Raw genomic sequence first — 13,488 nt, 5'->3', positions numbered from 1 at the left:
CAGCCGCTATCTTGGATAGTCAGATGGGCGTTACATGCCTATACCGGCGGCAATTTTGAACTAGGCAGTTTAACGACTGCTAAAAACATATCTCGCCCTATCAATGCTGAGGAAATCCCCAATGAAGTATTTCTCAAGGGATAATCGTGAGGACGAAACGGTTATGGTAATAGGGGGTAACTAGCCCACACTAAGAACAATTTCTAATTGCTGACACAAAAAAGCAATGTTTGGAGAAAAATTGGTATGTGGATAAAGGTCATGTAAATAAATGCCTACAGTATTTTAGTTATTTCATGAAATGTTGTTTTTAGAAAAACAATATTCATTTGAATAGACTATTGGAATGGAATATAACATTTAATAACAATAACTTAACTAATCAATTCAGTGTAACATTGATGTGGCAACTCTCTTATGCTCTGCTATTTCACAATTCTAACTTGTACATAGGTAACAAATACAGCTATCCCAAGTAAAATTGGAGCACAATTCAAGTTAGCATAAACTAGCGCTAACTGGCCTAGTCATTGTCTAAATGACAGGTAGAAACCCATTCATAACCAAAAAGGGGCCAGTTACCCTTGAATTGCCCTCAACACACTCATCCAACATATTATTACTTTAGTAAAAATATATCAAGAATGTTCTCTCTAAAGAAATGGATTATTTATCTTAAGGCTTTCCTACTTTTATATATTTTTTAAACAATTATAGATCGAACTTCAGTGGAATATATCTACAACTTTTTCTAAATTGAAATAAATTAGATCAACTTTACCACACGCGTTTTGTTGAAATCTACAAAAGTTGTGATAACACAGGCCATTTTTGGTTGAGCAAGATGAGTGTCAGCCAGAGAAAGTGTTGGGGAAATTATTTGGTAATATCTTGTGGTCTTAATGTGAATTACAGGGGGGGGGGGGTAACTTCTGGAGAGAGTTTGCTGCACTGAAAGTAAAGGGGCTGAATAATTTTGCACGCCCAATTTTTCAGTTTTTGATTTGTTAAAAAAGTTTGAAATATCCAATAAATGTCGTTCCACTTCATGATTGTGTCCCACTTGTTGTTGATTCTTCACAAAAAAAATACAGTTTTATGTTTATGTTTGAAGCCTGAAATGTGGCAAAAGGTCGCAAAGTTCAAGGGGGCCGAATACTATCGCAAGGCACTGTATGTATAGGCTTCATTTTTTCCGTATTGTGATACATTATAGCCTCATTCTAAAATTAATTAAATGTGTTTTTCTCATCAATCTACATATATTACCCCATAATGACAAAGCAAAAACAGGTTTTTAGAATTTTTTGCACATTTCTTTTTCTTTCATAAATAAAAAACTTAAATATCTTATTTACAGTACATAGGTATCCAGACCCTTTGCTATGAGACTCGAAATTGAGCTCAGGTGCATCTTGTTTCCATTGATCATCCTTGAGATGTTTCTACAACTTGATTGGAGTCCACCTGTAGTAAATTCAATTGGTTGGAAATTATTTGGAAAGGCACACAGTTGTCTATATAAGGTCCTGCAGTTGACAGTGCATGTCAGAGCAAAAACCAAGTCATGAGGTCGAAGGAATTGTCCGTAGAGCTCCGAGACAGGATTGTGTTGAGGCAAAGATTTGGGGAAGGGTCTGCAGCATTGAAGGTCCCCAAGATACAGTGGCCTCCATCATTCTTAATTGGAAGAAGTTTGGACCACCAAGACTTCCTAGAGTTTGCCGCCCGGGCCAAATTGAGCAATTGGGGGAGAAGGGCTTTGGTGAGGGAGGTAACCAAGAACCCAATGGTCACCCTGACAGAGCTCCAGAGTTCCGCTGTGGAGATGGGAGAACCTTCCAGAAGGACAACCATCTCTGCAACACTCCACCAATCAGGCCTTTATGGTAGAGTGGCCAGACGGAAGCCACTCCTCAGTAAATGGCACATGACAGCCCGTTTGGAGTTTGCCAAAAGGCACCTAAAGACTCTCAGACCATGAGAAACAAGATTCTCTGATCTGATGAAAACAAATCTTTGGCCTGAATGACAAGCGTCACATCTGGAGTAAACCTGGCACCATCCCTACAGTGAAGCATGGTGGTGGCAGCATCATGCTGTGGGGATATTTTTCAGCAGCAGGGACTGGGAGACTAGTCAGGATCGAGGGATAGAGGAACAGAGCAAAGTACACAGAGATCCTTGATGAAAACCTGCTCCAGAGCGCTCCGACTGGGGCGAAGGTTCACCTTCCAACAGGACAACAGCCAAGACAACACAGGAGTGGTTTCGGGACAAATCTCTGAATGTCCTTGTGGCCCAGCCAGAGCCCGGACTTGAACATCTCTGAAGAGATCTGCAAATATCTGTGCAGCAACGCTCCCCATCCAACCTGACAGAGCTTGAGAGGATCTGTGGAGAATCATGGGAGAAACTCCCCAAATACAGGTGGGAAAATCAGATTTTAGGCTCAGCAGCTACCTCGGAACAGCCCTTTGTGTGCATGGCAATGTTTCAAACTTTTGCAGGTCTTTGCACCATTTCCAAATATGCAAAATCGAGGGGTACGTGTATTGACAGCTCCTTCAGATATTGGTCCTTAGCCTACACTTTATCTGACATGGTAAATAAACGGTACTTGTTGCCATAACACATTATTCAATAGGCCTGCAAATCCAAACAATTGTTACAATCTAAAAGTAAATACCTACAAGTAAATAGCCTGTTATTAATGTAGCTAAGTAGGCTGTTGATTTATACGTTTACAATTTGTCTTTGATAGGATTTAAGCCATGGTAGTATCTTCCTGACTGTCTGCGACTCGATAGACAAGGTAAATAAATGGTGGACTAACCACCGTGCGTAAATGTTTAGCAAAAGAGGGCGCGCGGGCATTGGCATTTGAACGCGCTTGTTTGTGGCAATTGTGGGTCTATAATGCATTTGATCCATACACCAGGCTGTATCACAACCAGCTGTGATTTGGAGTACCATATGGCAGCGCACAATTGGCCCAGCGTCATTGTAAATAAGAATTCGTTCTTAAACTGACTTGCCTAGTTAAATAAAGGTAAAACACTTGTATTTTTTAAATAGATTGAAATATCTTCAAGTTCACCCCTAATCATTGTAAATCCAAATGTTTTTTATTTTAATCTAATTCCTAACAACTAGAAGCATCTACGTGAATGTTATGGGGAAATTATTGGAGTTCACAGTTCAGCATCAGGTTTAGTTTAGTTTATTCATTCGACCATTTAAAAAAAAACACACAACAAAACAAGCACGAGGATAACACAACGTCTGGGACTTATTTCCATTGTGGTCCTCTTGATCATTAATTCATCCGTCAAACACTGCATTAAAGACTTGATGCAAAATATTAACTCTTGAAAGCCACAAACTCATAGCATAGTTGTGTTGTAAATGCTGACATTTTTCACCAAGACTGCGAACGTTTCTTTTTACGCATGACTGCAGCATCAACGCATTTAGCTCCATCGCCATGCCGCCTTTGCCTTTACCGTGAAGACAAAATCCTCCGTTAGACATATTTTCAGTTTTACTTCGGCAATTTCCACTCATCTCTTGTGTTTTTAGCCTACAACATTTTATTGTAATTTCATCAAACTCCTTTGGCGATTTCCGGACATATGTTCCGACTGACATGTTCAGCAATGAAACCATAGTGTGCATGACAATCTCAAGAGTTTCCATGGGCTTGGTGGTCTAGAAACCACAATGGTAAACAGGTAGTTTGTGTAGACGCCGAGACAAGCAATTTTTCCTCGCTGGGTTGCAACGTCGCTTGCGCCCTTTGTGGTTAGATCAAGGCAAGCAACGTTAGAAATAAATGGCAGGAGTTTACGAACATAAGCACAAACACGGCTGAATATATTGTTACTCTGGCCATTTCATCTGTATGTAGCTCTTCGTTTTTTCAATGATAGGCAAGGCCTATTCAATACAATGTTGTTTTCCCCCACTTGAATATGAACTATAGCCAATTTAGTGTGTTCAAATCAAACATTGCAACTGTTGTTTTGTTATATAAGATAACAATAAGCATTATGAAGCACGTAACTGTCTGTATTTGAATGTAGGCTATGTAATGTTTCTCTTAAACCTGTTTTGTTCTACTTTTTTCCTTATTCCCTTCTGGAAATAAAACAGCCTATAATGCAAGTTTGTAAATTGGATTTGGCTTGGAATTATCATTAGTTGCATACAGAGCCATGAATAAAGTAAATGATATTAAGTTCAGATAATTAGGCAATGTTAACAATTATAATAACTATATTATTATTATGTACCAATACTATATAGGCATACAGGCCTCTGACCTAACGTTTTTAGTGATGCATTGTTTAAAAACGAGGATTATTGATAAGATCAAATATAATAATGATGAAATAGCCTAATATTAATATTGAATTAAGACCATGTCAAATACAATTCACAAAAGGTAGTTTCGGCCTGTACTACTTTACAGAAAACTAGGCCTATAATATGTTCTTAGAGTGAGAAAAAAAAGGTAGGTCGGTGCAATCTTCTCAATCTTCTCGCATTCATTCGAAAAACATGTTTTGTTGTTGTCTTTGCTGGAATCTGACCTATCTTTTCTTGCTCACAGTTTGAGTTATAACGCAGGACTTTTCATGTGTTTATTTCCGGTGAAATGTTGTCACGGCGGTCTCGCTTTTTGAGATGTAGGCTCGGCCTATGGGCAAGACATCTTCATCTCGTAAAGGTTGCTCAACGGACTCAAAGTGACGATGCCCTTCAAATTGAGTGAAACTAAAATGCCAGGCCCCCTGCTACTTCTGCTGTGCTGGAGCTATGTCTTGAAAGGCAAGTATGACACTATATTCTGCACACGTTGACAATGTGTCGATAATTAATGTAGAAAAGGTACATTCAGCTAGGCTAACGCTAACTCATGATGACAGTGAGGGCTTTAGACTATTTCATCATTACTCTGAATAGGCCTACATTCATTTATTTCAAGAAATATCCACAGTATTCTAGTCTGCCTACGTTATAACTTTTTCATGAACTTACTTACCTGTATATGAGATGAAACAGTGATCTGAAATACAGTACGTCATTAACTCTATAACCTGTTTATAATGTAGTTTTGTTCATGTTATAATCAAGCAATTTCAAGATAATTAACATCTTAGGTTAGACAAAGCAGGCCTATAAGATTCAATTTCGAAATATTGTTTACAAGTGGACAGTGATTTAAGCTTTTTTTTTCTGTTCGGCATCCATGCTTGGTATATTCATGAGAAAAAAAAGTTGACAAAGTTATGAAAACGCAACAAACATGCTAAACAGTAATTTGATTAAATATATGTTATATTCTTGTTATTCCTACTTTTGTTTTTAGCTACACACGCATCAATTATAACCCAGACACCTGGAGTGGTGATGGTGAAAGCTGGTGATACAGTGACCTTGAAATGTCATTTGAGTGAGGTTATCACCTACTGCTTCTCTGTGAGTTGGATAAAAGTGGACCCCAGGACTGGAACACACAGCATGAGTACAACCTTAACGGTTGATAACATTTCAACGGACCAGGAACAGGACAACCTATGTTCCGTTACAATCACCAATGCAAATGTGAGCGACTCTGGCATGTACTACTGTTTGGCTGTTCACTCCAAAATGGTGTACTCTGGCAATGGTTCTAAGGTTATTATTTTGACAGGTAATTTAATGTCTTGTATGTTCATATTTATTTACAAAGTTTACTAAACTAGAAAAAAATATATTTTGCTAAAAAACTCAAATGTATTTAATGATATAAACTTTTTTTAAATAAACACAAAACTGAATGTTACATCTAAATTAAACAATATATATAGTACCAGATAAAAGTTTAGACACCTACTCTTTCCAGGGTTTTTCTTTATTTTGTGAAGATATCAAAATTATGAAGTAACACATGGAATCATGTATTAACCAAAAAAGTGTTATTAAACAAATCAAAATATATATTTGAGATTCTTCAAAGTAGCCACCCATTGCCTTGATGACAGCTTTGCACACTATTGGCATTCTCTCAGCCAGCTTAATGAGGTAGTCACCTGGAATGCACTTCAATTAACAGGTGTGCCTTGTTAAAAGTTTATTTGTGGAATTTCCTTCCTTAATGGATTTCAGCCAATCAGTTGTCTTGTGACAAAGTAGGGGTGGTATACAGAAGATAGCCCTATTTGGTAAAAGACCAAGTCCATATTATGGCAAGAACAGTTCAAATAAGCAAACAGAAACAATACTCATACTCATCATTACTGTAAGACATGAAGAACGTTGAAAGTTTCTTCAAGTGCAGTCACAAAAACCATCAAGCGCTATGATGAAACTGGCTGTCATGAGGACCGCCACAGGAAAGGAAGACCCAGAGTTACCTCTGCTGCAGAGGATAAGTTCATTAGAGTTTACTGCACCTTAGATTGCAGCCCAAATAAATGCTTTGCAGAGTTCAAGGAACAGACCCATCTCAACATCAATTGTTCAGAGGAGACTGCGTGAATCAGCGATACGCCATCCCGTCTGGTTAGCGCCATTTGTTTTTTAAAGGACAATGACCCAACACACCTCCAGGCTGTGTAAGTGCTATTTGACCAAGAAGGAGAGGGATGGTGCTGCATCAGATGACCTGGCCTCCACAATCCCCTGACCTCAACCCAATTGAGCTGGTTTGGGATGAGTTGGACTGCAGAGTAAAATAAAATCATCCAATAAGTGCTCAGCATGTGTGGGAACTCCTTCAAGACTGTTGGAGAAGCATTCCTCATGAAACTAGTTGAGAGAATGTCAAGTGTACAAAGCTGTCATCAGGGCATAAGGTGGCTACTTTAAAGAGTTTCAAATATAAAATATAACACATTTTTGTTACTACTTGATTCCATATGTTTTATTTCATGGTTTTGATTTCTTCACTATTATTATACGATGTAGAAAAAAAGAAATAGTTAGGATCACTTTATTTTAAGAATGTGAAATAGCTCCAGTTTGCGCTGTTCTGTGAAGTGACTAATAGACAGCATTGTATGAAATCTTCAGTTTCTTGGCAATTTCTCGCATGGAAATAGCCTTCATTTCTCAGAACAAGAATAGACTGACAAGTTTCAGAAGAAAGTACTTTGTTTCTGGGCATTTTGAGCCTGTAATCGAACCCACAAATGCTGATGCTCTAGATACTCAACTAATCTAAAGAAGGCCAATTTTATTGCTTCTTTAAACAGCACAACAGTTTTCAACTGTTGCAAAAATTGCAAAAGTGTTTTCTAATGATCAATTAGCCTTTTTAAAATGAGAAACTTTCATTAGCTAACACAATGTGCCATTGGAACACATGAGTGATGGTTGCTGATAACGGGCCCCTGTAAGCCTATGTAGATATTCCATAAAAAAATCTGCAATTTCCAGCTATGATAGTCATTTACAACATTAACAATGTCTACACTGTATTTCTGATCAATTTGATGTTCTTTTAATGGACAAAACATGTGCTTTTCTTTAAAAAACGAGGACATTGTATGTACTGTATGTTCTTTGATCATAAATCCAGTCATTGTTTTATTTTAAATAACCAGTTTACCAGGAGGAAAACCAAGTTGGTAATTCTTAATAATGTAATTGTTAAATGATGACCATTTTGTCCTTAGAGAGAGAAAGGGTAGGGAACAGCACTAAAGCCCCAACCATCCAAATCGTCTCGTCGCCAGAGGTTGACCGCATCTTCATCCCTCTGCTGTGTTTGGTGTTGGAAGTGGTCCCGTCTCAGGTCCGTGTGTTCTGGCTCATAGACGGGAGAGAAGAGAGTGGACTCACTGACTCCACCTGGACAGACAACAGTGATTCAGCCACAGAGTTCACTAGGAACCAGATTCTTGTCCAGGCACAGGAGTGGGACAGACAAGCAGAGTTTACATGTGTGGTGGAGTTTGAGGGGAAAAATATCACCAAAACACTGCTGCAGAAAAATGGTAATTGCATTAGACCCAGATTTACTAAGCTTTTGCACCTGTTCTTTCAGTAAGGGATTTAACACTGAAAACAAAGATATAACTTGAAACTATCTTTATTTAGACTTTGTCTTTATTTTCACCATAGATTCCAATGCCATGTGCACAATGTTGATGTATGGGGCCTCTGCAGCTGCTCTCCTCACCATAATAGTTGCTGTCACTATCGCTGTGTGTCTGCACCGTGGTAAGATCAAATCAATGGATAATGGGCCAATACTGTATAACAAACACCAAATGATTTTGTGCAAGACAATTTATACCATAGTACTCAGAAAAGGATGTTATGACCATTGTAATTTAGGGGAAACATGCCCCATCAATTGATACATTTGCAGGATATACATTTTCAAGATGTAGTCTTTTTTTAATAACTTACTAGTACCCACTCAAAACACCAAGTGCACGTTGTGATGCCTATGGTTATGGGTAGTCATGTAGGTAAACCAGTTTAGTGGTCAGACCTATATGGGTCAAGTTCTTTTGTTTTGTCACACCATAGAATAGGTGGCTAAATATGGGAGAAAATATTTTATTCCATTAGGTCATTTTCTGAGGAAATGGAATAAAATCGGATTTCGTAGGCCTGTATTTTCTCTTGCACAGGAATGTTGAGAATTAAAATCTGTTGATAATTCTTGACTTTGTTCCTCTTTCCCCTCTTTCACACAAGTCAGGCTCTCTGTAGTGGTTACAATGACCTTTATGGCAAGTGTCTGCTACTTTTAGACAGCAGTCTACTCCACCTGCTTTTGAGATCAGAGAGTCAATGTTAACAAATGGCCATGGACAACAAACATTATCACTGAATCATGATGCTTTCTTCAACCTGGATATTAAATGTGTTATTTTGATTGTTTTTTCCTATAGGGCATCCTGTGGTTATTGATGCAGATACAAGGTTTGAGTCTGACATTCAATCCAAAATTGGATTATAGAAAAGCCTGTGATTGCTAGAGTGTGATATCGTCTGTTTTAATTTCAGACAAAGAGGCACCGGCACTGAGAACAAACGGGATCAATCTGGTAATTATTATCTTTGTTTTTATTTTATTTTAGGATTGATAAAATACAACAGCCGACTACTTTAGAAGGATTTCAACATGGCTTTTGTCAACTTGGAGGTATTTAGTGGCGGAAATGTTTTAGCGTTTTCATGATCTTTTTAACTATTCAGTTGAAATAGATTGAATGAATGCGCTTTAATTAAATATTATTTGTTCGCCAAATTGCTCAAAATAAGTCGTAGAGAAACACATTGTGTACCATTGTAGCACTTAGACACCCTTAGTTTTCACAGCGTCTCTTGATGTTGTATGCAGGGTCGGTTGATTGAAGGATTCCAAGTCTTTCTGAAGTAGTTTGTTGGTGGATGTCATGGCTGCATTGGTGTTTATGTTCTGAGTTCTGACGTTTGCAGGGAGACGTGGAGAAGCAAGAAGGCCAGTTAGATCATCGTTCTCGGTAAGTAGCTATTGTATTTCGGTTAAACTATCATTTTTGGTCGTGCTAAATGTTTTTTTTTAATGTTGCATGATTGTATCATCCATTGCCATGCTATCAGATTTTCTCACATAGTAAAGGTGGTGGAACTCATTTTTTATCTCCATTTCGGCCCAATTTAACTCTTGGGGACGGTTTACTGGGAATAGATTAAGCCAATAGTCCTTGACAAAAATTGTTATATGGACATTTTCCATTGAACATGGTTTTTAGTTAATATTTTAATATTTTTTCAGGAAAGGCCCCATAGTGTATTCATGTTGAAAAAACACAAATGTTATGATCCGAACATACTGCTCTGAAATGTCTCGTACTGGTGTATTACTTGTTAAGTATAGTGAAAATACAGTACTTATAGGTGATATACCTGGTTGTGTGAATACACATTGACATTTGTACATGGATTATATTTGTAAACAAACTCAAATGAATTGAGGCTAAACCTACTTTCACCCCTAGAGTGATTGTTTTAGATTTACTCATCTCAATTTTGAATGTATTGATTGACTGACGTAATATCACTTCTATGGTATGAATCCTCACATATGAGAGCCTGGTTTACATTTGCAGTATTGCTGCCCCAATTCAGTCCACATAAAGTTTTAATGCAGTTTTGTATACTTGAATATAAAGCATCAACTATACTGTACCTATTTCTGAACCCTTGAGAATTAACTCCCTGGTATTGATCGTTCCACAGGAGGTCCAGTATGCGACTTTGGACCATATCAATTTTGGGAGACGCACAAATACAGTTCTCCAATCAGATTTTGACAAAGAAATTGCATAAAAATTCCTTGTATTTTGTCATGGTGTAGATGCTTATGAACTGCCACTGAAAACATTTCAGATTATTATTTAGGTATAAAGCAAGAGCCGGTGTCCGCAATTGCAAAGTACTTTCTTTTATATTGGAATTCAACTGTGGAGTAGTCTCCCATTAGTCATTAAGCTGTCCCAGTCCAGAAAGGCTTTCAGAGGTCAGGTTAGATCCCTTCCGTCAGAAAAAGTGCACAGGTCTAAATAGGAAAATGACTGAATATTCTTGAATTTTGTATGGATTGTGTATTTATTATGGTGTAGGCTAGTTAGGGACTTATCATAGGCCCATGTCACAGGAGGTTGGTGGCACCTTAATTGGGGAGGATGGGCTCGTGGTATTGGCTGGAGTGGAATAGTATGAAATACATCAAACACATGGATTGATGCCAATCCATTTGCTTTGTTCCAGACATTATTATCAGCCGTTCTCCCCTCAGCAGCCTCCACTGGCCCATGTATTTCCATGGATTTTCTTGTGTTGTGTCCTGTTTTTGTCCTACACAGAAGACCACATTGGAAATAAGTGTTCTTACACTATTGTGTGTCATCCTCTGGGATTCTTTGTACTTTTAAAACTGTAAGAATTGTATTATCCAAAATCAAATCAATCAATCAATATGGCTTGTAAATGAATGTCTTTGTTTTTTATTTCATTTCATTTTATCACCTCTTATCTAATTTACAATTTCCCTGGAACCCTTAGTGCCAAACATGCCTCTGTTTTTGAACAGATATCTAAAACATATGTTTAAAAACGTTGCTTGAATGCAACAACAAAAAAATATGATGTTAAAATTCTCAATCTCAAGCACACTTTGACAAAGTGTACGTCTTAATTTCTCTGACCAAAATGATAAGGCTCCTGCACAGACAGCAGATTGTGGAACATGACAAAGTGTCACAGGTAACATGTGTAGGACTGTAGCCTTCGGAACAGAAGCTGACCACAGTAGTTTAAGCTTTAGCTGCATATCTCTCTCGCTCTCTTTCTCTGCGAGGAGTGGTTTTTCTGAGCATGATATGCTTTTACAGACACTGCTTTGATAAAATTCGTGCTTTGCTTATAACAAACCACTAGCAGATTCTATATTCAGACTTTTTCACCCAATAGCGCAATATACTAGATAGCATACCACGAAAGTAAAAAGGTTATCAGCTCCCATCCGATCACCTAACCTCAGCAGCCTTCACGAAATGAATGAAACTCAGATAATAGATGGAATGTGCTGTTATTATTGTAACAGTTCATTTTCTACAACAACCGTATTTTAAAAGATTGGAAAATAGTTATGCTCCCACTTAGTTCTGAATGGGAAACAAAGCACTCTGGCCGATGAGTGACAAGGATCTGCATTCCATCCAATTCACACACGATTTAATAAAAGGTTTAGTCGTCTTCAATTAAGTGTAGCTGGATTCAGTCATGATGAAATCAAGTAAGTAATGGTAAGACATAACAAAAGTGTTACAATGAAATGTTAATGTACTCTTAATACAAAGGACAGTAGTCGTTTTTGATAAGTAAAAAGTTATGACTTTAGTGAACTGAAAACCCCACACAATTATACACTTCTATGATACAACATGAGGTAATATAGACCCATCACAGAAATAATTATTTTGTCAAATAAGACGGCTACTTTTTAAAATATTGATACAGATAACTTGGTTAACGAAGTTTCCTACCTAATGTGTTTGAATAGTTAACTCCAGCCTACCTGATGTTTGAATAGGAAGGAAAAAACTACAGACTATCTGAGTGACAGGACAGGTAGATTTGAAGTAAACACTCACATCTACTGGATGTTTGGAGACAGTGACACAAGATGAAAAAGAAGAGCATTTCATCATGACAGTACTTGAAGGATAGATAGCACTTTATGGAAGCACTAGGCTCCTCTAACACATGTTTTATGCATTTTGCATTTAACATCTTCCTAGTAGGTATGAAGCACTCCGAATCTCTCAAAGCACTTTTATTCTGAATGTTGGTTTACTGCAGTTTTCACAATGAAAGCCCTCCTCCTTTCTTTAGTTTGGGGATTTTCTGTTACTTTTCTCAAATTAGCCTGAATAAAAAAACTAATGAACAGAGATAGCACTTTCAGTTAGTCTGCTTTTTTTGTTTGACATTTTTCTTTCTTTTTTTACTTTTGACTATGATTCAGGCAACATACGTGACTACATTGAACAGAAATATAAACGCAACATGCAACAATTTCAAAGATTTGACTGAGTTACAGTTCATATGTGTAAAGAAATCAGTCAATTGAAATAAATTCATTAGGCCCTAACCTATGGTTTTCACATGACTGGAAATACAGATATGTATCTGTTGCTTACAGATCCGTTGTGGATCAGAAAACCAGTCAGTATCCGCTGTGACCACCATTTGCTTCATGCAGCGTGACACATCTCCCTCGCATAGAGTTGATCTGTAGAATGTTGTCCCAATCCTCTTCAATGGTTGTGCGAAGTTGCTGGATATTTGCGGGAACTGGAACATGCTGTCGTACACGTTGATCCAGAGCATCTCAAACATTCTCAATGGGTGACTTGTCTTGTGAGTATTCTGGCCATGGGGACATTTTCAGCTTTGAGGAATTGTGTACAGATTCTTGCGAGAAGTTGTCATGCAATATCATGTTGTAACATGAGATGATGACGGTGGATGAATGGCATGACAATAGGCCTCAGGATTTTGTCACGCTATCTCTGCATTCAAATTGCCATCGATAAAATTAAATTGTGTTCGGTGGCCGTAGCTTATGCATGCCCATACCATAACCTCACTGCCACCATGGGTCATTCTGTTCAAAGTGTTGACATCAACAAACCGCTCAACCACACGACGCCATCTGCTCGGTACAGTTGAAACCGGGATTCATCTGTGAAGAGCACACTTCTCCAGCATGCAAGTGGCCATCGAAGGTGAGCATTTGCCCACTAACTGCCAAACTGCAGTCAGGTCAAGACCCTGGTGAGGACGACGAGCACGCAGATGAGCTTCCCTGAGACGGTTTCTGTCAGTTTGTGCAGAAATTCTTCAGTTGTGCAAACCCACAGTTTCATCAGCTGTCTGGGTGGCTGGTTTCAGATGTGGAGGTCCTGGGCTGGTGTGGTTTCACTTGGTCTGCAG

The 13,488-nt window shown here is 38.1% G+C and overlaps 1 protein-coding gene and 1 gene segment (V, D, J or C); one reads left to right on the top strand and one right to left on the bottom strand.

Annotated features, from left to right (window-relative positions):
* Positions 1–848, bottom strand: part of LOC109903575 (semaphorin-4A) — a 58,547-nt gene extending 57,699 nt beyond the window's left edge. The window contains exon 1 of the mRNA XM_020500364.2: positions 782–848. The gene's annotated coding sequence lies outside the window, so the exon portion shown is untranslated. The remainder of the gene's footprint in view (positions 1–781) is intronic.
* Positions 849–4,566: 3,718 nt separating this feature from the next.
* LOC109903577 (Ig heavy chain C region, membrane-bound form-like) lies at positions 4,567–12,443 on the top strand. The segment is given in 8 exon segments: positions 4,567–4,833; positions 5,375–5,698; positions 7,665–7,985; positions 8,113–8,211; positions 8,895–8,925; positions 9,010–9,050; positions 9,445–9,488; positions 10,228–12,443. Coding segments are annotated over 8 exon segments (1,026 nt in total).
* The last annotated feature ends 1,045 nt before the right edge of the window (positions 12,444–13,488 follow it).

This window comes from Oncorhynchus kisutch, linkage group LG14 (assembly GCF_002021735.2).
Source record: "Oncorhynchus kisutch isolate 150728-3 linkage group LG14, Okis_V2, whole genome shotgun sequence".
Taxonomy (NCBI): Eukaryota; Metazoa; Chordata; class Actinopteri; order Salmoniformes; family Salmonidae; genus Oncorhynchus; species Oncorhynchus kisutch.
Note: the sequence above shows the minus strand (reverse complement) of the source record. Positions and strands in the feature narration are given on the sequence as shown.